The sequence below is a fragment of the Mustela nigripes genome, chromosome 9, assembly GCF_022355385.1.
Source record: "Mustela nigripes isolate SB6536 chromosome 9, MUSNIG.SB6536, whole genome shotgun sequence".
Classification (NCBI taxonomy): domain Eukaryota; kingdom Metazoa; phylum Chordata; class Mammalia; order Carnivora; family Mustelidae; genus Mustela; species Mustela nigripes.
Window position 1 is genome coordinate 89,277,083 of NC_081565.1, and position 26,097 is coordinate 89,303,179.

At 52.5% G+C, this 26,097-nt stretch overlaps 1 protein-coding gene and 1 long non-coding RNA gene across 2 annotated transcripts in view; one reads left to right on the forward strand and one right to left on the reverse strand.

Annotated features, from left to right (window-relative positions):
- The window catches only part of SHC3 (SHC adaptor protein 3), an 87,540-nt gene extending 68,028 nt beyond the window's left edge, over positions 1-19,512 (reverse strand). The window contains exon 1 of the mRNA XM_059412085.1: positions 19,009-19,512. Within this exon, the coding sequence (XP_059268068.1) occupies positions 19,009-19,464 (456 nt within the window). The 5' untranslated portion in view covers positions 19,465-19,512. The remainder of the gene's footprint in view (positions 1-19,008) is intronic.
- A 5,290-nt stretch (positions 19,513-24,802) lies between these two features.
- LOC132025197 (uncharacterized) overlaps positions 24,803-26,097 on the forward strand; it is a 13,097-nt gene continuing 11,802 nt past the window's right edge. The window contains exon 1 of the long non-coding RNA XR_009406461.1: positions 24,803-24,908. This is a non-coding gene — a long non-coding RNA (uncharacterized LOC132025197). The remainder of the gene's footprint in view (positions 24,909-26,097) is intronic.

The window sequence follows — 26,097 nt, forward strand, 5'->3', positions numbered from 1 at the left end:
GAAACAGGAGTATCTATATTTTCAAGGCACTCGGAAATATGAAAAGACCCACTTGTGGACGTATGGCAGCTCGGTTTCAGGACAAAAGGACCCAGAGAGAAACATCGTGCAAACGTTCTGGGAGGGGAAGGGAAACAGGTTCCTCACGGAGCAAGTTCTCTTGCACACCCAGTACAAGAAGATGAACACCACCATTGAAGCCTGAAGAACAGCGGTATGCAGCCAAGAATCTTAGATCCGCCCAAACTGGCATTCAGGTAGGAGGACAAAGCGAGGACTCAGAACGTTAGCCACCCACAGATGCTTCCCCGAAGGAATTATTCCAGAAGAACAATGAATACAAAAAACAGGAGGACGTGGGCTCGGAGAAAAATAATAAGGAATGAATCAACAGAAGTCACAGGTACGCCTGGTGCTTCATCGTTACTGACACGTAAGTTTAAATATTTTTTTTTACAGTGACAGGGAGCTCCATCTCAGAAGACCCCCAAATCGTCTGGCCAGGGCAGACAGAACACAGATGCTGGAGCTGGGGAAGCATGAGCAGGGGAAACAGGCAGCTCGGAAGGGATTCACGGCCGCAGCGAAAGCAACATACAATTACATGCATGTAAAAAGGCTGTAAACCCGGAAAAAAACAAGAATAGGATGACTGAGCTCCAGACTGCTAGAGAATAGAATAGAAGGAGGAAGCAATAAAAGCAGTGAAGCCAGCAGGAAGAAGGGGAGAGCCAGAAATACACAAAAGACCTGGGGAAACAGAAGTCAAGACAGGAGCGGGTCCAAACATCTCGGTAATCATAATCATCCTGAGTCGATCAAACCCAGTGGTTTAAAGTCAGAGCTTTCACCCGGGTTAAGAACAAGATATGTTACAGGGAGTGAGTGACGACGACAAGGTTGACAAGAAGGAGCAGATTCTCGACCAGGCAAAGGCCAGCACAAGGACCAGAGATCTAAGGGGGTCATTGTCTTGTTTACAAGTGTAAGAAACACAACATGAATTAAGTTTGAGAACTGTGCAAGATCATCTCTGCTCAGCAGTGAGCCTGCTTCCCCCTCTCTCTCTGCCTCTGCCTACTTGTGGTCTCTCTGTCAAATAAATAAATAAAATTTAAAAAAAAAAAAACAGTGCAAGATCAAATTGAAGAAAACCTTGAATGAAGGACAAATAAGTAAAAGGAATCCTGCATCTGCGGAAAGATATATTGTGATTTCTGGACTCATGAAAATTGATCATTTTTGCTAGAAAAGACGTGATGAAATACCATGGAAAGACAAGTGAAAGATTGAGAAAAATGCAATCAATTGAACAGGGAAAAAAATGAATGATCAGGCTACTCCACGAGGTTCTGTGAGTCATTACATGAGCCCATCAGCTCAAGAGAAAACAATGGGAAATCCAGAGGAAGACAGACAGCTGGCCAGCAGGACCCCATAAAGACCAGTATCAGAGCAGTTAAAATAAACCCAAACAGAGAGATCATTTTTCACCCAGCTGAGTGGTCAGCCTGGGTGAGGAAGCAGGAGAAAGGGCTCTCCCTCATGCTCTCCTAATTTGGTGAAAACTTTTTGGAAGACTGTCTGGAAGTGTCTGTGGAGATGTGACACGTGGTTCCCTTTGACCCAGCGACATCCTTTGTAGAACTTTATTCCTGTGTAAGTGCGTGAAATTGTACGTACAAAGCATTCATTGCTTCACTGCCTGCATTGTGACGATGTGAACCCCCTTCTCGAATGTTCATCCATAAACTCTTGGCTGGACATTTTGGACACATCCAAACCACGATTCCGAATTCGGCCATTTTTAAATGATTGAAGCTGAGAGTCTCCAGGAGGCAGTCCCTTCCTTCACATTGTCCTGGTTGAAGTAAGGCACAGGGTCACCCCAGATTCGAGGGGAGGGGCTCAGTTCTCAGTTCTCTGGAGACAGGAGAGCAGAGACGAAGAGGGAGCGAGTGCTCCACGAGGGGCCATGGGTAGGAGGCCCTGCCTCTGGGGCTTCTGCCTTGTTTGAACTTTTTATAACAAGAACAGAACCATCTATTCCTTGTACAATTACAGAATGATGAAAAACTTTAAATACTTTCTTCCCGGAAGAAAAGACCACGCTTATAAACACGGACCTCCATGCTAGGATGCACACTTGGTCACAAGGCCCCCCTGGACATCTGGACACTCTAACTCCAGGGAGCTGGGACCTCCGTCCACCGCCCTCTGGGGTGTCACCTCGCTCAGGTGTGCTGGAGGAAGGGAGGCGCTCAGTGAAACCAGCCACGCCTCTCAGATGGGCCTCCTCAATTCCATCCCTGGCCTCAGCCACAGTCAAGGACGGGTGTGGGATCCCAGCCAGGCCAACAAGTCACAGTCCCAGGGGTCTGGCAGGAACCGCCTGCCCCTTCTACCATCCAGGAGTGACAAGGTCCAACGCAGCTTCTGAGAACCAACAATTAACGGGAACCGCTCCTGAGCCACCAGACCTTCAGAGACTACATTAAGTCTTGGGTTGTGTCTGAACAGGACAGCGATCTGAATCCAAAGCCCCATGTTGGTCCAGCTGGTGGATGGAGCCTGGAGGAGAGAGGGCGGTGATGGTGGGGAACAGGAGGATGGAGCCTCTTGTCTCCTTTGGACGAGGACACTGATTGCCCACAGCAGAGCTAGCGTTAGAGAAACGCTGGCAGGTCAAGTTGCGCATTTTGTTTCAAGGTAATTTCGAGGGACAGGTGCACTGAGGAAAGGTGACTCCTGTCTTCAGCAGCGGGATAAATGCACATGCTGGTCCAAGTGAGGATGGGGGCAAACTCTTGGGGAACTGCGCGGCGTTCTCTCCGTGACGAACGTGTGCCTCCCCGTGACCAGCACCTCCACCACGAGGGAGTTGAGCCATGTGCCTGCCAAACAAGTGTGCGAACATACTCACGGTAGCTCTGTTCGTGGGACCCAGCCCTGGAGGGACAACCAGGGATCCATCCGTGGCGTGATGAATCAATGAACAGCAAGAGAGTCCCACGAGGCAGTGGTGACACAGCAATGAGGACAGAAGAGCCACCACCACAGGCCACAGCTCTCTCCGGCCGTGTCACTCCCGTGGCAACCTCAGACCGAGCCCCAACGTGTGCCTGACCCTCGTCCAGGATCCAGTAGGACACCAGCCGACAGGGCCCATGACCAAGGATCCATTCTAGTCAGGAGAGCAGGTGAATCATCGTGAGGAAACCGCCGGTCTGTTGTTCCCTTGCCATTTGGGCTTCACGTGCCGTATCCCCACCCACGCTCCGGCCACACCAAGCTTTTCATGCCTCCCACGGTCTGTGTCCACATATGCCATTTCCCCTGCCTGCAAACTCTTCTCCCTCCCACCCCCGCACCCGTCCTCGAACCCTGCCGATCCCTAATGACCCCCCGAAGATCAGACACTGAGAATCGCGTTCCTGATCCCGCGAGCACACGGCCCCTGGAACCCGGCTGTGACCACAGTGCCTCCTCACCATTTGACCACGTCACAGCGCTCGGTGCAGACAACGTAAGAGAGCCTTGTTGCCGGGACTCAAAACCGAGAAAAGTGAAACCTTTCACCCCACCTTTCTTGTCAGGTCCCTAAGGCCACAGCTCACCTCCGGAACGCCCTGTGCCCTGTGCTATGGTCCACAGATCTACTGAGGGCTCCAACACCCACTTACACAGTGTTCCCCAGAGGACTCTGTGGGCTGCATCTTTATCCCTGTCCACTTTCCTAATGCCTCGCGCGTAATGGGTACAAAATAAGTGTTTGGTGACTGCATTCATCAAGGGCTAACCAAGTTAGAGTGACTTTCCACATCCCCCCAGTATTCAGAAGCAGATGGCTTTACAACACTTCATGCGCTCATGCAAGACTCTTGTGAACCGTAATTTCCTATTCATTTTTTTTTATTTCACCTATTAGCACCAGTCTGGGCTGGTTTGTGGTACGTAATGTATTTGAACCTTCTGTTTCTGGACTTAGGACATCGGACCGTGCTGCGGCCTTCCCCCGAGCTGAATCCGTCTGAGTTACTGCTCGAGGGTGTGCATGGGAGGGTGAGGAGCAGTGACGGAGAAACGGGGGACAGAGCAGCCTCCAGCAACCCAGCCTGCCCAGCAAGAGGGAAGCAAAAGTACATTATGTTGGCAACCAGGAAGTCTGTCATTTTCTCCCAATAAAAAGTTTAAAAAATGTTTTTTCAGGGAAAAGAAACATAGACTCTAATCCTACTTCTATAACCTTCAACATCGGCTCTCAGGTTACCCCGGTGCCCACTTTCCCCTCTAGAGCAGAATCCTGCAAACACCCCAGGGAACCTTCAGCTGGGGCTACCGGCACATTCCCTAAAAAATCAGTAAGTCGACATTTTCCCACTTGAATCACATGCTTCAAGTTTCCCAACGATTCCTTATCATTTTAAGATGAATATACACTCTACGACGTGATCCTAAATCTGAACGTTGACTGGCATGTGGCCTCGGAAGCCAAGTATAAAATAATCACACAATTCAACATGGATTTGGTGTTTTACAGGCCAAGCATGAGACGACAGTTGCTGGTCTGGCAAACGGCAAAGCCCCAAAGAACGTATCTGTGCCTGTTGCTGGAAGGTCAGGCGAGAGTGGACTTCGGACACACACAGCCCTGGGTTACAGACCCACTTCAGGGCTGACCACCTGCGTGCGCCTCAGCAAATCCCTGGACGTTTCTGAGTCCCCGTTTCTCCCTCTGCGGATGGGATGACCGTGAGAAATACACACGACGGAATGGGTTTTAAACCAGCAGGATTACGCCTCGGGTCACCAACACAAGCCCTAGACTCCGTCGTCCAAACACTGACTCTTCATCCACAGCACGGTTCTGTGAGAAGCATCTCCAGTCAGCTTTTCCTAAAACTTGCACCAACGGGCACGTCCACTCTCAGGGCATGAGGGCATCTTTCCCCTTTGTCCTTGCCAACTCGGCAGGATGCCGTGGCGGGTGACTGATTCTCATTTTGTTATTTATCTGAATATCATTATTTTTACAATGAACTTTACCGCTTCAGAAATGAGATTTTACTGACAGTTCAATGCCGCCTCTCTTTCATCTGATCCAGGGCAACGATGAGGGGCACAGTCAGAACAGGGACCCTTCCCCCTGGGCCCCTGTCACGTGGGCCACCTTCCTCCCTCTGCATCCAGACAACTGCCACTTGCATTGGGACCTCACATCCTCACCAAATCGCTTACCCCTGGCTTGTTTTATTTAGCATGTCTACATTTTTTTGTGATGATGTTTTATTGATATATAATTCACGTGCCATCAGAATTCATCCTTTTGAACTGTTCAATCTTGTCATTTTCAGGAGATTCACAATACGATCCAACCACAATGACTATTTCATTCTGGAACACCATCATCACCCTAAAAAGAAGGCTGGATAGGGCCCATTGGCAGTCATCCCCACCCCCAGCTCCTGGCAACCCCCAACCCACTTCCTGTCTCTGCGGAGTTGGTGGTTCTGGACATGGTAAGCGGAATCACATGGTATGTGCTTGCCTTTTTGGGTCTGGCCTCCTCACTCGTCACAATGTTGCAAGGTCCGAGGTGCTGTAGCAGGTGTCAGCATTTAACTTCTTTTTATAGCTGAATACTAATCCATTATATGGACAGACCACATTCCGTGTCTCTGTCCCAGCTGGTGGACACCGGAGTTCTTTCCAGGTTGGGCAGTACAAGCGAGGCTGCCGGGGACATCCACAGAGGGGTCTTAGTGTGAACATATGTTCTCAGTTGTCTCGGGCACGCCCCCGCGAATGGAATCGTGGGTCATGTGGTAGCTCTGTTTACCCTTTTCAGGAGCAGCTGCAGTGTTCTATATCCCTGTCACCGGTGGAGGAGTGCCAATTACCGACGCCCCTATCATTGCCTGTCATTTTTATTTTAGCTGACCCAGTGGGCGTGAGGTGGGACGTCGCAGTGGTTTCAATTTGCAATTCCCCGATGACGCTGAGCATCTTTCACATGTTCGTGGGCCATCTGTACGTCTTTTGCAGAGAGATGTCTATTCCAGTCCTTTGCTTATTTTTCAATTGGGTTATTTTTGTTTTTATTGTTGAGTTGAAATAGTTCTTTATGTAATCTGGGTGCCCGTTCCTCATCAGACACACGACTTGCAAATATTTTCTCCCATTCTGAGGCTGCCTTTTTACCTTCTTGGTGGTGTCCTTGGAGGCACAAAAGTTTTTCATCTTGATGAAGTTCAAGTATCTATTTTTGTTGTTGTTGTCTGTGCTTTTGGGGTCATATTTAAGAAACCACTGCCTGATTGAAAGTCACAAATATTTACCTTTGTGTGTTTTCTATGAGTTTTAAGGTTTTAGCTCTTACAATTAGGCCTTTGATCCATTTGGAAATCGCTTTTTTTTTTTTTAAAGATTTTATTTATTTATTTGACAGAGAGAAATCACAAGTAGATGGAGAGGCAGGCAGAGAGAGAGAGGAAGGGAAGCAGGCTCCCTGCTGAGCAGAGAGCCCAATGCGGGACTCGATCCCAGGACCCTGAGATCATGACCTGAGCCGAAGGCAACGGCTTAACCCACTGAGCCACCCAGGCGCCCCTAGAAATCACTTTTTTATATGATGTGAGAAAGTTTCCAACTTCATTCTTTTCCATGTACACATCTAGTTGTCCCACACACCACATCTACTAAAAAGACGGTTCTCTGTTGCGTGGCCTTGGTATGCTTGTCAAACATCAACTGAACAAAAATGTAGGAGCTAACTTCTGGTCTCTCAGTTCTGTCTCATTGATCTAGGTGTCTATACTTAGGCCAGTAACATATTTCTTTAAATCAGAAAATATGAGTTCTCTAACTTTGTTCTTCTTCATCAAGTAGGTTTTGTACATTTGGGGCATTGATGCATTTTATAAATTACCTGATTTGTGGCTTCGTTAAGTCTCTATTTGATTAGTTTGTTTCGTCTCTGACTTCTTCACCAGAACATAAGCTGTAGGACAACAGAGACGACATCTCTTTTTTTATTCCCAAATGTGCCTCAGGACCTCTGCGGGGCCTGACATATAATATAAACTCAGTGCAGTCTGTTGACTAAATGAATGAATGATTAAATACTCCATTTTTATAACGATAAGTAGGAACAACGTAAATACTCAAAACTAGGACAATGTCTAAGTAAGTTGTAAAAATCAATGGGACAGAATGTCATGCAACTATTAAAAGCCATGCCTTCCAATAAGATTTAACGATTTGGAAAATCACTGATTTGGAAAATCATTTATTGCATAAATGAAAATAAAGGACAGGGAAAAGTCATGGGAATTTTAGTAGAAGTCATCATGGAAGACTGGGATTACAGTTGGTTTTAATTTCTTCTTTTGCTTTTCTCTATTTTCAACAATTAGCATGTGTCGCTCCCATAAAAGAAAGCTAAGTATGGGTAACCAGAAGCATCCATGGGCATCCAGCTGTGCACGGATGTCTGGATTGGCAGTCAGAACGATTCCCCTGCTGGGATTTTGCTACTCATGAGGCCGATCCCTAGTGCCTTGAATAGTTTCAGAGTCCATCGTGGAATCAGGGTCGAGGCCATGGGGTATCAAATCAGTGTTGACCTCTGCCCGGGTCCCATCCATGACATGGTGACGCCTCACTCAGCAACCTGTGAGGACCCAAGGCCGGGGCGAACTGTGAACTTCACCTCTTCCAAATCCCCAGTGGGGCCAGTGCGTCTGGGCACGTGCAGGCACTACCGTCTACCCAATCAGAGTTCAAATGTCATCAACTGACAGAGAGCGTGGCAACTTCAGATTCAAGGGAAATTCTGTCCACCATCGCTATTGAATAATCGAGGTTCCAGAGTGACTCAATTTTGGGACACTTATTTGTTTGACTATTTATATATATTTGAGAAGAGGCTAACTCTAGATTTTACTAATTTTCCCAATCTACTTTACATAGGGTTATAGCTCATTAAAGGTATATACTTAGAAAATTTCCTCAAAAGTAACCGTCAATTTGCTAAAAAGTTACTATTCACACTAAAGGAATGACCCTACCTAACAGCCCCAATTTGACCATTATTGTTAAGTATTTTTTTCATTTAACAGGTCAGGGACATAAACTAATCAATGGTAGCAGAAGGCAGGATACCGGCCCCCACCGTTGACTGGCAGGGAAATGAGGCAGCCCAGCGGGGCCTGGGAATAGTCAGGTGTCTGCATGGGTGTCACATACGTGTTTATGTGCTCACCGAGCTGAACATTTAAGGTTGCATGGTGTACTACACACGGACCAAAAAAAAATTGAAAGAAAAAAAAAAGATCATTGCTTTTAAGAGAGCCGTTGAAGTTATTTTACAAAAATAATGCTCATCTTTTTCTGATAAATAATGTGCGTTCATTCTACAAAACTTTGGAAAATACTAACAGCATCAAAAAATAAAAATCGTTTCTCATCTACTCTGCAGAACAACTTGGCATGATGATAGATGCTGCTCAGAGCCCTGTGACAGCTCAGCTCTGCTCGCTGGCTTCTAGGGTGGCTGACAAGCTCTCTACCAACGCTGGTCAGCTTGGACCCCAAGGCTCTGGCTGTGGCCGCACAGACCCGCCCACCCCGACCGTGTCTGGGGCCACCATGCAGGCTGCTTCCTCCCAAAGGCTGCCCGGCAGCTGCGGGTTACTACCAGTCATTCACTCCCCTCCAAGAGAAGCCCATGCCGGCTGCTGCTGTGGCCCAAGGACCATCTGCAAAGGCTGTGAAGCTGAGAGCCCGAGGCAGGGGCCAGAAAGACCACCGGTGCCCTCTGCCGTCCCCCCAGCTGTATCTCCACACCTGCCCGTGGAGCAGGTTCCCCGGCGTCAGGAGGCAGGCTGACCGGTCGCGTGACAGGACAGAACTCTCTCTCCAATGAAGGAGTCACCGACCTCGCTCATGCAAGAAGGCAGAGGTCGGCCCTGACCCCCGGAGCACTGGTGAGCTGAGGCCTGGACTCGAGGACGAGGGCTACGGGGGCCAGACAGCCAGCATTCCTGTGCCACTGGCCACACATGCTGCCAGCTGTCCCTCCGCCCTCGGGGCTGTGCCCTGCCCCATGTCACATGAGGGACCAGAGGCTCAGAGGCGCCCTGGGGAAGGAGTAAGCGAAGAGTCAGGCGAAGCCATCCTCCCACCCAATGGCCAGGGGCACCCCGGACCAGACACATGCTCGCGTGGCGGGCACAGGGCCCTGTGGGCCGGTGCCGCAGGACAGCCAGAGTGGACACGTGGGCTGGCCACGGAACCAGGGGACGACCGGCCTTCAGCTTGCCCGTCTTCTTCGTGAGGGTTCCGCCTAGAGAGGGAGGAAGCTGGCCACTTGGGTTCAGCCAACCCTGCCTCCAAGCTTCCTTCTCTTCCAATCTCTCATCTCACGGAGAAAATGATACGAACACAAGTGCCATCCAGGCTCTCATCAAAGGAGCCAGGAAGCCTTTGTGAGTGCTGGCTGGTGGCGTGTGTCATCCGTCTCACACACGGCAAGGACGCTGAGTCAGGGGAGGAAGGGCGACCAGGGCTCGGTGAAAAGGAGACCACTGTGCTCCGCTTCATCTGAAAATCACCGCAGTGCGAGAGGCCGCATCCGGTCTTCAAAGTCCGAGGAGGCGCGGGGAGCAGTACTCCCGCAGCACACACCCGGGCTGCCGCGGGAGCTGCCTCACAGCGGGTGTGCAAAGGACGCAGGGCAGACTGGCCCTCTCCATCCAGGTGTGTCCCCGTTCACCCCCGTGTACCACTGTCGTCCCCATCGGGACACCGAACTAGCTGCTCGGTCTGAGAAAGTGCCATCTGTCCCTTTGAGCACCCCTTTTCCTCACTCCTCCTTCTCCCCAAAACAAGCTGGCCTGGGCCCCAGTCCTGGGCCTCCGTTGGACGGGAACACATGTTGCACCACAGGCCCTTTGCACGGAGCCAGCTGGACGCTCCTCGCCCCGAGGAAGCAGCCACGGGCTGTGCCTGCGCTGGAGAGCCCTGGGGCTGGCCGGGAGCCGCGGCGGGACCTGCGAGGCAGCCCCCATCCCGTTCCCGCCACGCCGATCTCCGTCTCCTCATCGCTGTCCGCCTCGCCGGGTTCATCCATCTCATCCATTTCTTCCGATTGATTTTCTGTTCTTCATTTCATTGATTTCTGCCTTTACCTTCGTGATTCCCTTCCTGCTGCGTTCTTGCCGTGTACTTTCTTCTTTTTTGGCGTCTTAAGAAACACGCTTGGGTTGTTGACGGGAGAAATGTTCTCCTCTCCCGTGCGAGCATCTGGTAGCGTGTGCGTCGCTGCCCGCTCCGTTTCCGCGCACCCCGCGCCCTCCGATCTGCGGTGCCTTCCTGTTCATTCAGTTCTGGGTATTTTTAAATTTCCTTTGAAATGTCTCCTTTGTCCTCTGTTATTTATAGGCATGATGCCTAATTTCCAAGTGTTTGGAGATTTTCCCGTTGTCTTCCTTCATGAATTTCTAATTTGAATCCATGCCGGATCTCGGTCATTTTGCTCAGGGTCATTCTCCGGCTCCAGCTATGGTCTGTCTCGGCGGCGGCAGCATGGACACCCGATAACACGCTTCCTCTGGCGGGCTTCACCGAGCACTCTCTGCGTGGCCTCTGGCTCCCGCGTTTGAGCGTCTCTCGGTCCTGTATCCCCTGCTGACTCTCGGCGCAGAGCCCGGCAGCGGCTCCGGACGGGCTGTTGGAGGCTCCCACCGGCACTGTGCTAGTCCCTGTCTCGAAAATGGGCGGGGGTGACACACATCATGGCTCGTGCTCTCCGCTCGCCGGACTACCCCTCATGAAGACCCCTTCTAGTCAACCACGGCAGGACGCTCCCGTCTGTCTTCAATGGCTGCACGTGGCCATAGGGTACGGACGCATCAGAGCTCACCGCCCACCCCAGCTGTCCCGCAAAGTGACGGGACATTCACTTTGCGGGACAGCTGGCCTCATCCCCAGGGACCACCGCACTGGCCTTCTCCCTTGCAGTTCTGAGCCCTGATGGCAGAGGCTATGGCTTGAGGCCCAGCGGAGTCCGACCAGCGGCCTGCGGCGGGCAGTGTGCAGAGAGGGTAGGAGGCAGAGAGAAGGAGCCCTGAGCCTTTCAATAAAAGGACGAGTGACTCTGAAAATCACGAATAATGCTGCTTGGAGATCACAAGGAACCAGCCGTAAGGAAAACCCTACCCCCCCTTTTTTGGATCTCAGGCAAAGACGAACTCACTCTCCATTGTGTCACCGTATGACCCAAGGCCCAGATTATCCTCAGGACAGGGCAAAGCTCTAAAAATAGCTTGAACAGCGGTCCCAGCAGGTTCCTTCTATGGGCGGAGTCTGACATGAAATCTACAGCTGGGATGTGAGCAGATCAGGGAAGCCAAGAAACAGTGAGGTCCGCGGAGGAAGAAATGTTAGAGAAATGGAGGAAGGGGCGCATACCCTCGGGGTCCCTGCCCGATGTGGATGGAGATCCCCCCGCAAACGCCAGCAACCGGCCAAGGGCCAGCAGCGCAAGGGCCTCTCCAGTAGATGGGGAGCTTCCCGGCTCCAAGGCACGGCAGCCCGAGCCCCAACACATGGCGCTGATGTCTCACTTCCTTCTGACCTGGGCCACCCCAGCGGACCCCGTTCCTGGGCAAACGCCAGGCCTGCTCCCACCTCCAGTGGGTTTCCTGTTCTGCCTCCCCCTCCTGGAGCATCCATCAGCCCCGAACCGCCCAGCCCGGCCAGTCTCCCAGGTCAGGCCCCCACCCCTGCGGGAAGCCTTCCTGCCCGCTCCAGGCTTGCTCCGCCCTCCCCAGGCGACAGCAGCTTGCTGGCATGAACCCGTCTCTGTTTCCAGTGGAGCATCGTCTCCCGCTCAGTGGGATCGTGCACTCCTTTGGGAAAATAGTCCTGAACCTCCTTGACATCCGGCAATGCCTTCACAGGGCATTAACGGCACCCTCGAAACAGTTCCTGCATCCACTGCCCCCCGCCCCCGCACCCGTCTTTTTCATAAACCTGGTGCTTTCTTTGGAGGAAGGGGCACCAGGAAGGGTTCAGGAGGTTAGCTTTCTGTGCGGAAACGTCCTGGTGAAATCTGGCTCTACAATATTTGACTTCATAATGACCACTCACGGCTCTCATTAAGGCTGATCCTCTCAACGAAAGCTTCCCATAATTAGCTTCAAAGAGAACTCGTGGGCCTGCTAATTGTGCTTGCCATCTACGGGACAGCCTGGAAGGACCCTGGCTGGGCCACGCAGACATGCCTGTTCACAGAAAGAGTAATTATCGAGCCATTTTTTTGAATAGAAAAGAGTTCAAAATGTGCCTCTTTGGAGTTACATTCTTAATAGCCACGTGCATGTAAACAGGCCCCAGGTCAGCCCCTGACCAGTCCCCTCAGCTCTGTCCAGTTCCCCTCTGGCCCTCGGCTGCCTCTCTCCCTCTGTCTCTGCCACTGTCTGCCTACCTGAGGCTCTGTCCCCAGGTGCGTCTTGGGAAGGGCTGACGGACCACCTTCCCCATAGCTCCTGGCCTCATGGAACATGGAACCCACTTAAGGAGTGACGTCCGCCCTGGAGGGCAGGGACCGTTTCATTCCTGTCGGCTTCTCAAGGGTCCCAGTGTCGGCACCTGCCAGGGACGGAGATAAACAACACGGAGGCCAACACACAGAGCCCGGGACCCCCACGGGGAGATCCCCAGCTCACAGAGCTGGATTCGAATGAAGGCCCAGATGGGGAGAATGTGAGCGAAGGCCAGAGGTGCATCTGCTCTGGGGGGGTCCAGCTGTTTCCTGTGGCCCCAGTGTTGGGGCTCAGGGGACAAGAGAGAGGGCCAGACCATGAACGTCTGTGTCTCTTGCCAAGCAGCAGGACGGACTTCTGTCTGCACAGCCCAGCAGCAGAGAGGCCGAGACACGTATGTTACAGAGATAAGTGATTCGCCACATTAACAGCAAAAGGTGAAAAATACCTATTTATTTCACTAAATGCTGAAAAAAACCTTGGTAAAATTCAACAACTATTTCAGTTTTGAAAACTAGGATTACAGAAAACTAGGTTACAGAAAATATTTCTTAATGTGAGTTCCACCCATCACGGTGCTGGGAGGTGCAGCCTGGGGACATTGGTGGCAGGTGAAGCCACACAGCCACAGCACAGTTTGTGGGGTTTTGACCTCAACTAAAGATCGGTCCCTGTGTGAGGCCCACCCACCCAGAGACCGCCCCTGCGCTCAGTGCCCCGCTGTGAAGACACGCCATATCCACCCCATACTGTGTATCTTCTATGCTAAAAGTCAAATTTCTCTTTGTTCTTTGCTCCGGAAACATGCCCACCTGGCCATGGCTTTCCACGTCATCTGAAACCATCTCACTTCTGAATTAAGTAATTCTATGTGATTTCATGGGTCCTTGACGATTTCCCTTTAACATGCTGGGTCCTCACCGCACGTCCTCTGAACCCACGAAACATCCCAGGTAGCAGCGCTGTGCACTCCGCCCCCCCCCAGCAGCACGGTCTGAACACCACAGAGCAGGCCCCTCTCTGCCAGCTCAGGGAGCTCGGGAAGCAGGAGCTGTCCTGCTGTGACACCCGCCCTGACACCTGGCTGCCCCCTTCTGTGATACCTGCTGTGACACCCGCTGTGACACCCGACTACCCACCTGCTGTGACACCTGCCATGATACCTGCCGTGACACCCGCCACCTCCAGAGCCGTGCCACCCTGTGCTGCTGAGGCACTGCATCCACGTGAGGGGCTAAGGGCTTTGCACATGCTTCAGGGCGAGCCTATTGGCTGGAAAGCCCACCTCTCCCCTGGGTTTGCACGTTCACTGCCTACATTCTCCGCTACCAGGACTTTGTTTAAAAAACACGTATTGAGGGGCGCCTGGTGGCTCAGTGGGTTAAAGCCTCTGCCTTCGGCTCGGGTCATGATCTCGGGGTCCTGGGATCGAGCCCCGCATGGGGCTCTCTGCTCAGCGGGGAGCCTGCTTCCTCCTCTCTCTCTCTCTGCCTGCCTCTCTGCCTGCTTGTGATCTCTATCAAATAAATAAATTAAAAAACAACAACAACAACAAAAAACACGTATTGTGCATTCCTCACCAGTAAGACACAATCAAAGATAAGCTTATACTTTTCAGGATTGAAGTATGATCAGTAGCTTATCTTCCCCAGAATAATTTTATCTTAACACGAATATGAAAAAATGAATGAGATAATCAGGTATTTCTGGAAATATGACATTTAGTATTTTCTAACAAGAAAGAAAATCATCCCTGTCTAAAGTTATCACAAGTTGTCTACCTGTGGAGTGTGTGTGTGTATGTTTGTGTGCATGTGTGTGTATGCACACGTGTGTGTCTCTGTGTGTGGTATGTGTGCAGTGTGAGTGTGCTGTATAGGGCACACCCATTTAACACACTTGCTATATTGTGTCACATAAAAATAGAGATGATACACTTTCCAGATCAAACTAATAATTTTGTCTATTAATCTCAAAAGAATTTCTTAAACTTTTTCAAGCAATTTAGATAATATTTACATGTAAGCCACCCATATTACGAGATTAAAAAAAAAAAATTCTTACTCCACATCAAGGAACAATTTTGTTCATCTAGAACGAAAACAGAATTCAATCAATCCCACCATGATAACATCTCCCACCGTGATAATGTCTCATGGCTATACTTGAAACAAGTTTGCGATGACCTTTGCTTATGGCTTCACAGGAATGCAACACTAAAACACGGAACATTTAAAGTACTCTTTTAAATGATTGTTATTTATTTATTTATTTGACAGAGAGACAGTGAGAGAGAACACAAGCAGGGGGAGTGGGAGAGGGAGAAGCAGGCTTCCCGCTGAGCAGGAAGCCCGACGTGGGACTCGATCCCAGGACCCCAGGATCATGACCTGAGCCGAAGGCAGAGGCTTAACGACTGAGCCACCCTGGCACCCCTATTTAAGGTATTTTTAATGACACTGAGGCAAGTGGAAAAAATACCAATTTAGAATAATTTTTAGAGTAAGTGCCGTTTATGAAGGCCATCTATAAAGAGCAATAGAACATTTATAAATAAAATGAATAATTTATACCACCCCAAATATCATCAGATTCACAAATGGGAGAAACAAAATAATCCTTAAAGGAGTTGTTGTAAAAACAAGGCTTCATTCCAGAAGAAAAATAGCCCACAGTATCAGGAGGAAAGTCTGCAGCTCTGCTTGTTAGAGTGTCCTTCAAAGAGCCCCTAACAGAGACCGCGGTGAGAGCAGACGGCAGCCTGCAGACGTGCAAAGGGACCACCACGGTATTTGGCAGCGGGTCACCGTTCCTGTCTGTGTTGAGAGCGACCAGTGAGAACCCCAGCTCACCGCTCCTCACTCAGCTCCCAATTCTTGGGCACTGGAGTCGGCCCTGAATGCGGTCACCTCCTTGCCTACTTCGAGCATGTGGCATAATGTGCTCTAAAAAGGAGCCCTTCTCCTGGCGACCCTGGGCGAGCAGTGTGCCCCCAGGCAGCCCCACAGTTACTGCCGCCCACCAGGCGGGTCAGAGTGGAACCTCAAGGCCATGCCAGCCTTCAAATGGCTCTCCTACCTTGGCTAGTGGCCTGCCCATGCCTGCCTCTCCTTCCAAAGCGGTTCACTCTGCAGGCCTGTGCACGGAGCACCCCAACATCACCCTCAGAACCTGTCAAAGACCAGCAGCAGCCACCATGGACGCCCAACGGTGGTTGGCTTGGACTCTGAGGCCAAGGACGTTAAGGTGGGCAGAGTGTAATCAACACAATTTCTATCCACTTCCATGTCCAGATGTGGTTTCGAGATGGAATTGTCCTGAGAATATTCATCGGGTTTTTTTGCGGCTGTTTTACCAAAAGTGAAAACCAATGGTCAAGCACACCTAGTGCGTAAAGGACAGGCAGACCTGGGTAGGGAGAGATGGGTAGGGGGCTACGGGACCAGGCTCCCAGTAATCCCGGATGTGGAGAAATGCCAGAGACAAGGGAACATAAGGAGACCCCCTTGTTGGTCTTAAATGTCATAGACAAGACGTTTTCATGATAGCTACAAGCTGACCACTGAAAGTAACCAAAAGAGACCGGTCACGGGTGTTACCAGTGGTGACCTCAAGAAGACTTAAGTTCCCTGGTCAATTTGCTATGAAAGACCAGCCCTAAAAGCCCACAGTGGCCACGCATTCCTCACTCGAGAGAGCTTTTTTCTTTCCTTCTGGTTCTCACCTTCACTTCATAAACTTTCACTTCACTACCCTTCTACGTCCACGAGATTCAGTCTTGGGCTCTGTGAGATGGGAGCCTGCACCACACAACGCTAGGAGGGTACAAAAGTCCTGCCAGCGAGGCCTCCTGACGCCCATCCAGCCCTGGAGTCTGCATATGGGGGAACCCAGGGTCCTAGGGACATGTCAGCGGCAGACTCGCTGGGGACGAGTGAGAGCCCCTGAGCTCAGAATTCTGCTGCTTGGGAGCGTCTGGTCTATGAACTTCATACCCTTCATTAATGAAGATGACAACCTGCTGTTGGAACACTGATGTTTCCTAGGTCAGCAGCCCCACCCCCAGACTCCCTCACAGTTTCCACTCCCGTCTAAGCAGATGGAGTGGAAATATTTTTCAATAAAAATCGTGCAGACGGCATCCTCGGAGTGCCATAGCAGGTATGTCTACGAGGGGGAAATCCTATAATTACACAGCATATGGGTTTTCCAAAAAATAGGATAACATGGGGGGGTCCTTAATTTAGAAATAAATTTAAATCCAAGACAATCATGAGTTCTTCCCCAAACCCTCAGCCTTCAGACTGACGGCTGCGGGGCAGGCATGTAATAAACATTGCCTCTTTCTCTCTACCAGTGAGAAAAAAGCCAAGATACTGATAAAATTCTTTGAAGATCGGCAAGCAATACCGAGTTAAGAGGTTTTTTCCCCCTTTTGTGATTTTTCCAGAGAGTAAGCCCATGATGTTCAACTCAACACAGGCAACACAGAAATGTGCCCCAGCAGAGCGCCGTGGGATCATGGGAATCAAGTGTGTGCACGGGACATTGTCCTTAGAGTCCAACCCCCATGCTGTGTGCTTCCAAAGTTCTCTGGGGAAGTCTGACCTGATGTCCCCGTGACCACGGTTCACGGCACTGAGCACTAAGCAGGCACGCTAGGTGCCCCCGGGCACTGCCACCATTTACTGGGGGCACGATCGTGTGATTTCCCCCCACCCCCTAAACGCAGAGGCTCAGGCCAACCAGCTTCAGCCCACGGGAGCTCTGCTGTCGCCGGGTTCACAACCTCACACCAGCAGGTTGGCCTCGCAGCCCCGACGCGCTCGCTCGGCTCCAAAGCCAACCACAACTGACCTTTGGAACGAGTCGCTCCTCAAAAAGCAACAGCAAAGCCCTAAGCCAAGGGAATGATTTTATTTTTTTAAAGGAAAACTTTAAAGGCATAAGTTTAAGAATTCTCTCTCCTTTTTGAAAACTACCTCCTATGTTCAACATGACAGGCATAGAGAGAGAGCTTTGCCAAGGTCTGTCTATTTTAAAGGTAGGCTATTTTTCTGGTGCTTTTTCGTGTTTCTTTTGTTTGTTTATTTCAGACGGGAGTCCTGCTGGCCCACTGGAAGTCATCTACTCCACCATGGTTTCGCCTCAACGTTCTCGGGATTTTTTTTCGTTTTTATTTTGGCTCCTGGTTATATAATTTAAAGAAGGACCACAAGGAGAATATTCACTTTCTTTTATCATAAACTCACGCAGGCATGCATGTTTCATGCCGATCTCCATCCCTTCTGTAAAGCAAATCGGTCCATTTCAGAAGACTCAGAAAGCAGCCTCAAACGGGTGGCAAGCCCCGTTCCTGCACCGGGGCCCACATTCCTTTGTCAGGTCTATTCAGGCAGTTAAAGATAACCCACGGCGAACCTCTTCCTCTAATAATTTGGGCTCCAAACGGCCAAGATGCAACATTTCACCCGAGGCTGGGTCTGCTGAATGTCTGAACAGAGTCCATGGCTGATGTGTGGGGAGGCTAGACACCCTGGCAGGCTTCTCCGCGCGCTTGACGACACACCGTGGACAGTGTGTGGGTCTCGCCGCTTTTTAAACGCATAGCCGTGCCTTGGAGTGACCTGACAAAGAAGAGACTCCCGGCCCTTGCCTCGGTCTGGCAGATGTCTGCCTGGCCACAGGGCACAGGGACAGCTCACGACTACCCATGAGGCAGGAAGACATGACTGAGAAGCAGGCCCGAGGACGGGGGCTGGCTGCTGGCTCTTTAAGCATCCCAAAATATTTGTACAAGGGAGGAATTTTATGGACCACATTGGGCATGATTGTATAATTCTTTGTGTTGGAGGAAAAACCCCCTTTCCAGCCAGCAGCTCCAGTCCCCATGCTTTTAGCCTATTTAAAGGGAAGGCTACAGCCCCAGGGGAAAACAGTCCCAAATTCTCTTCTGCTGCTGTGAACCCAAACCCCTTAGGTATGGAAGGAATGGCAGACACACCAGAGAAAACGTTGCTGGGTAGGAAAGCACTACCCACTTACATAAAGCAAGGCAGCCTTTGGCCTGCACTGCTAGGAGCTGCGGGATCCGAACCACCCACCCTGCCTCCTGGGGCAGACACAGCAAAAGTAGTGACACCCACTGCGTTTCTCAGGACAGGGCTATGAGGTCCTTCCAAGTGTGTTCACTGTATGGGCCTGATGCCCACTTCCCCGGGACAGGGGCCCCTGCCCAGAGGGCCAATGGCCGGACACATGGCACAGCCAGTGGCCAGGGAAGTGGAGCCAAGGAGAAAGCAGGCCAGAGTGAGGTCACCCACGGCACGGCTTCTCTCCGCCGTGCGCAGCGGGCGCGTTGGCAGAACCCCGGCCCCGCGGCCCCGCGAGCAGGCCAAGAAGGAGCGCTCGCCTCCCAGCCTCCGCGGCCACCCACCCTGCGGCCCGCGCCCGCACCCACCTTGACGACGTAGGTGACTCCGGCCCCCAGCACCTGGTCGCTGGCGTGCGGGGCGCGCGGCGGCGGCTGGTCGCCGGGCCGGCCCTTCCTGGCGGCGCGCATGGCCGGGGCGCCGGGGCCGGGGGCCGCGCTGCCGTCCGGGGCGGCCAGGCTGGGCGCGCTGCAGCTGCCCGAGAGCCGCGCGCCCGCCCGCGCCCTGGCCGCCGAGCGCCCGCGGAGGCCCGAGCTGGAGAGTTTCAGGTGGGACACCTTGTGGAGCAGGTGGCCCAGGCTGCCCGGCCCATCGTCGGGCGCCCGGCGCAGCGCGTCTCCGGACACCAGGTAGGGGGCCGCCGCCGGGGCCGCGCGCGCCGCCGAGACCTTGCCGCCGCCGCTCACCGACAGGTTGTGCAGAAGGTCGTCGACCGATGTCACCGAGTCATTCCTGAAGCGGTTGTACTTGGTGCGTGGAAGCATGCCCCTCCGTGGGCTGGCCGCATCCGCCCGGGCGCTGCAGGGGCGAGCGCGGCGGCCCGGCGGGACGCGGCGGCCGGGACGGCGGGGGACAGCGGCGCCGCCTCCCCGCTAGCGGCCCGCGCCGCCGCGGCCGCGCAGCCCCGGCCCCGCGCTCGGCTGCGGAGGGCGGCACGCTCGCGCCGCTCCAGGCATCGCTTCGGAAGGGGAGCGCCCGGCGGCGCGGGCTGCGCACAGCGAGAGCGTGACTCACTCCAGAGGAGACCCTTCTCAACAAAGGCCCGGGGAGCACTGCAAATCACTTCCTGTAGCGCACACACGCGCACACACGCGCGCGCACACACACACACACACACACACACGAAAGAAAGAAAGAAAAAGAAAGAAAAAATGCATACACCCACTGACTGCACACTAGAGCCAATCAATTCTCAAACTGCCTTTTCTACCTTCCCGAGACTCCCTTCCGACCTTTGCTGGCTCGCCTCCCCATCCCCCGCCTCAGCATCTGTGCCAGAGGTCAGTGCGGTCCCTTCGGACGGTCAGATGAACTTTCTGAAACCCCTTCTTCTCTGCTAAGGCTTCCTGTCGCCCGCTCAGCCCTCCGTGGGGGCCCCTGAGTGTCTGACAGCCATGAGTTAAAATGTGACGAAGCCTTTTTAAGAATAAGATCTTCAGCGGATCCTCACGAATTCTGATTTGGAAAGCACCAGCAATTGGTAAATAGCCAAAAAAGTAAAAAGAACAGAAAAGAGAAGAATATTTACTCCCAGGTGAACATCAAAAACCAATTTCCTGGGTTTTTCTTTTTTCAAGTCAGCAGAGCAGCCATGACAAGTGTCTTTGTAGCAATGCAGCTCCTCCAAAAAAAAAAAAAAAAAAAAAGAAGAAAAGAAAAAGAAAAAAAAAAAGAAAAAAAGGAAGGTCTGCACAGAGCCCGTGAGGATGTGTCCCCTGCTAAGGACAACAGCCTTCCTCAGTCAGGGTTGGGTTGAAACCTGCTTCCAGAAAAGAAGAGGACCTCTCTGAGGAATGGTAGCTGGCTCCAGACATCCATTCCAAAAAGGGGGCTGGGCTTGAAGCTTTATCCCAATTGAATGTGCTCGAGGTCTGGAAAAATGCCTACCAGACGTACAAATACATTTCAATGTCCCTTCTGTTGCTGCCTTGCAACCCTGCATGAAGGAAGGAAAAAAAATGCAGCTGCTCTGGTTACACAGAAAATCCGTGTCGGGAGTCAGGCTCCGCTTCGAGGGAGAGGCGAAGGCCTCCTTCCTCTCAGCGAGGACAACGGGGCGCTGGCGGCCCCCAGAAGGTCGGCGGAGACTCAAACCCTCCGAGCCCTTGCACCCGGGGCTCTGCCGGTCTCCGCCGTGCTTGGAGATAACCCACCGGACACAGAGAAACCACCCTGTGCAAATTGCCACGCAACTCTGTGTAAGCAAATAAATTTATCTCCGGCACGCTGCCTTCTCCCACCCACGACTAGGCGTGTGCCCCCGGAGGCACCGAACCCAGCAGAACTTTATGGCCCCGGTGCCCGGAGGGCGTCTCCTGGCCGGCAGGTGAGGCCAGCGGCCTGGATGCAGGAGCGCAGGGCCGCGGCGGCTCCCCTCCCCGGGCGCAGGCTCTCATCCTCGCCCTTCCCCTTGCTCGCTTAGCAACAGCAAGTGCACACCCCATCCACGATGGTGATGGTGAGCGGAACTCCCCCCAGATCTGAAGCAAAAACGCCCTATCCTTCCCAAACCCCGCTCTTCCTTAGAAGCAGACAAAAACAGCAAAATGTGAATGAGAGGCTGTTTGTGTGAATGGAAGGGCTAGCAGCGAGCCAGCGATTCTGTGAATGAAGCCGGGCCCTGCGAGCCGGTGCCAGGCAATCCCCTGGCTCCAGCGGCCTCAGCCAATGAGCAGCCGCCCTGATGACTCATTGAAGAAGGCTTGCTCAATAGTGGAAGATTCCATTTCAATCAAAGGCGGGATCTTTATTCCAACGGCAGTGTGGGAAAAAAAAAAAAAAAAAAAAAGCCAGCCTGATTACAAAATGCATGGAGGAAGGCAGGACTGTCATGGACAGCAGGAAAACTAGTTTTTCACGAAAATTCAAGAACCGTTGTTCAGCTCCCAGTGTGAACAGGACGGCCTCTGCTGGAGGTGAGCTGTGCCCCAAAACTTCCATTCAGCAGTTCATTTACAAGCAAGAAACAACCATGAATGTGCTCCGGTTCAGCATTTATCATGAATGTACAGGAAACGCACATTCAAACCCTAGGCATCTCGCCCTCCATTCTGTTTGTGAAAGGCTCATCCAACACGCGTGCACGTTCTGAGTCTCCAAAGAAGGGGGAAAAAAATCCAAATCTCCATGGTTAACCCTTTAGCCAACAGGAGATTTTTTTTTTTTTTATTCCTTTTATTATGACGAGCCAAGTGGAGAGAAATTGGCCATTTTAAAAAATATCACAGTAATAGAAATGTACTGCATATGAGAAGATCTGTAATCAAAGAGGCTAGTTAATATTCCAGGGATGCAGTAGAACGGTAAAACCTCACTTTCCGGGAAGACGATGGGGGCGGGGGTGGGGGGAGCATGATGACAGAAACTGTAAGCCGAGCAGGAAACCCATACTCTACCTGCCAGGCCATGCCCGGCGCCCTCACCCAGGTTGGTCCTGCCTACTCTCAGGCTATCATGGTGTAGAAATCGATGTTGCTCGTTGTTTGGCAGCACAGAAGCAAAGCAAACGAAGGAAACCACCGTAACATCAGCCTCCAGCCTCAAGCATGCCTGAGGTCATCGACAGTAGCTCTTCCAGAATATTGTGGTTTCCAGAATACTGTGGTTTCCCTTTTTAAAATCTATTCACTTAAAGGTGTATTGTTTTTCTATTGCTGTCATAATCCCAAGATCAGTGGTTTAAAATGGTGTTTTATCTGCCAGTGCTGCAGGCAGAAATCCAGCATGGGTCACCCGGGGTAGAGTCCAGGGTGGACGGCAGTGAGTTCCTTCTGGAGTTTCTAGGGGAGAACCCCTCTCCTCGCCTTTCCTGCGTCTAGAGGCTGCCTCTACCTGCCTGAAGTTGGCTCATGAGCTGGGCCCTGAGGACGGTGGCTTTGTTCCCGAGATTTCATTCTACCTGGAGAGGCAGAAAATCTGACATTATCACAATAACCCGGTACACTATGCAACAACTTAAATGTATGGGATACGAACCTTGCGCAATGGAGCCTGCTGACCTTGGCCACAGGATGTCAGGGGGGGACCTCAGCAGGGGTGAGGGATTTCTGGGATCTTCCAGGTACATGGGGGCAAAGAGACACCTCCGGAAGAGGGGCTGTCTGGGGAACAGCCCAAGGCCTGCACAGTTTAGCGTTTCCAGAACCTACATAGATGGTCGGATGGGGGCAATGTTGGGAGGCCAGGCTGCTGAGACAGCTGGACGTGGAGGGTGTGGCTATAACCCGTGTCTCCCTCATGATGTGGGATTGGAGGCTGCATGGTGTGGGCAGGTTTGTATTGTATGTGGACACCTTGAACAGTAACACAGGGTGCTCTGGGTGGTTGAGAGGGTGGCAGATAACAGCACAGGGGAAACATGATGAGGTCTCGAAGGAACGCAAGGGCAGCGGGATGGAACGGAGTGGGTGGGCCCAAGATACGGTGAGAAGGTTGAATAAGCAGATGGGGCAAGTGAACAGGTCAAGCTTGTCTGGAGGCGGAGCTGAGGTGGAGTCTGGAGTAGCAGGAGCTCCATGGGAAGCAGGGAAGGCCACAGGACTGGGCCGAGGGAGAGGTGGGCCATTGGAACACAGAGTGCAGGTGGAGGAAGGAAGGTGAGCCTGGGTTCTGGGTGCGTGGGAGTGGCGCGTCCGTGGACAGCCGCCCCGTGCTGAGGAGTGGAACTTGAAGGCCATTGGCTTGCAGGTGATGCTGAGCTCCTTGGTTACTGGTGCACACTTAGGAAGGAGGAGGGGCGAAGGGGATCCCGAGGAAAGGACAGGCTGAGGCTGCCCGGGTGGGAGCTGCGAAAACGGGACCAGGAGTCGGAGGCATGTGTGGAAGCCTGGTTGGATGGACACCCATCCAGCCAACCAATCTTAGCTCGGCTGCTATGACAAAATGCTATAGACCAGGCAGCTTTAACAACATGTATTCCTCCCAGTTCTGGGGGCTGGAAGTCCAAGATGAAGGCTCCAGCAGGTTGGGTGTCCGAGAGAGCCCACTCCTGGTTCCTAGAGGGCTTCTCAGATGTCCTCACACGTGGCTGATGGGGCAGGGGGCTCTCAGAGGTCCTTTTATAAAGGCACTAATCCCATTCTGGGACTCCACCCTCAAGACCCACTCACCTGCCAAAGACCCCATCGCCTCGCACCATCATATTGGGGGCTAGGTTTCAATACGAATTGGGGGGTCGAGGGAACCACACTGGTTTCAGGAGATGATCGGTGGTGGTTATCATGAGCGCTGTCGCAGCCATAAGTACTTAGAGCATCCCGTACCGGGCCATGAACACCTCTCGTGCCCCTCAGCTCCCATGGTCCGTGAGATTGTACTTAGATCCTCTTCTGCACAGAGAGAATCCAGGGATCAGAGGGGTTTATGAAGTAAGCCAGGGTCACACAGGGTTAGGAACTGGCCCAGCTGCCTGACTCCAAATCCACACTTATGGCCAGAACCTCACCCAGTTCAGAGAGCTCAGGTCAGGTATGTATTGAGAACCATGACACTTCAGCAAGGAGAATGAAGGGGCTACCACTTAGGTCACAGGATGGTGTCAAACACATGAGAGATGAGAAAATAGATGGAAAAAAAAATCGTGCTTTCCAGAAGGCAGAGTGAAATACAAGGGAAGATCTGAGGCCATGGCTAGAGGTGTAGCATGGAGTGTAGAGCGGGTGATGGAAGAAGGAGAGGTGCATTTAGGGGGAGAACAGAATGGGAAAGATGAACATTTAGGGAAGGGGGAAGGCCAGGAGGGTGGGCAGAACTATCACCCCAGAGGGGAGAGGTTAGAGAGGGGGGAGCTGGGGACCTGCATCGGGGTTGAGTAGGAGTCAGGGATCCTAAGGAAGAGACCTGGGTAAGCAGGCACTTCCAGGGGTGGGGTTGAGGGAGTCCAAAGGGCAGTGACACCCCAGGGAGTCCTTACATCCACCTTACGTCTCACTAAGGGTTCTTACTCCTCGCACCTATGGTGCTGGTGGAGGACAGTGACATCTCCGGGGCCGGTGGAATGCCAGCTGGGATTTTGGAGGAGAGCTGACGGGAAGGCAGAACCAGGGATGGGAGGGAGTGGAGAGGAAATGCCCCCTCTTGTCTCTCCCCCTCCACGCTAGGTGCCTTCTCTTCGCCAAACCCGCAGGAAGCCAGAGTGCAGGAGCCCGGCCATGGCAAGCTGGGCGGGGCAAGGAGAGCTGGATCCCAGATAACTCTCTCCGTGGCCCTGGTAAGCAGTCAGAAGTTCTTTATGCCTGACTTCGATGCTGTACCTGGTTTTCTGTACAACATGAGAAAGTGAAGTTTGTACTGAAAACGTGAGAAGGGTTCATTCCGGTTGAGGGGGATTTGAGTTGAGTGGTAACAGAGGATGCCACCAGCCATGAGGAAGAGGACTGTGTTGCTGCAGTATGTGCTCCCCCCCAACTCTGCGGTGCCCCTCAGGGCAGAGGGCTGGTCTTCTCTGATAGCGTGCATCCGCCTACACATCAGCTGGGAACAAAGTGAATTGTTGGCTGGAGACTCATCCAAGGACGCAGGTGGGGGAGGGCGGGAGGGGGACCGCAGACCAACAGGGGTGGGCAGGAGGCCGGAGGGAAGGACAGAGACGCACGTGGCCACCGAAGGAGAAGCAAGTGCAAGCCCAGGGGGTCTTGGAGGCCTGGGGAGGCCGCAGCCCGGTTTCTTGGGGATGCACATCCCAGGGAAGCCGATGGAAGCAGAAAGTCCCTGGTGGTGCCCCTGAGGCATAGGTGGGGAGAGGAAGCAGCCACACCAGAGGGCCTGCGTGGGGTGTGTCTCAGCTTCACTAAAGCCAGAGGATGGGGGTCGTCCTGTGAGGAGGCTGGAAACAGGAGAGAGGTTATTGCTGTTGACGCTGTGGGAAGGGGTGGACAGCTGGACACTAGGGAGAGGGAGAACAGGGCACAGAACCCTCAGAGGGGAAGAAAAGCAAACCACATCTAGAACTAACTTGTGGACGCATTGGGCGTCAGAGCCGGGGGAGGGCCCCCAAGGTGGCAGATGTGCTCTCTGCAGGGACCCTCAGGGGCACACCCTTCCCCTGCTGGGTGTAGGAATGTTTGGGTGGGAGATTCCTCTGTAACAGGTCCCCCAGGTGGAAACCCAGTGCCCAAATCGTTGAACCCCACAGTTCAGCACTACGGACAGTTCCCTGAGCACAGCCCGAGCTCCCATTCCAGAGGCTGTGGCCGCTCCAGGGAGGGCTCTCTCCAGTGCTCTCTCTTCACTTCTTTTTTTTTTTTTTTTTTTTTTTAAGATTTTATTTATTTATTTGACAGAGAGAAATCACAAGTAGATGGAGAGGCAGGCAGAGAGAGAGAGAGGGAAGCAGGCTCTCTGCTGAGCAGAGAGCCCGATGCGGGACTCGATCCCAGGACTCTGAGATCATGACCTGG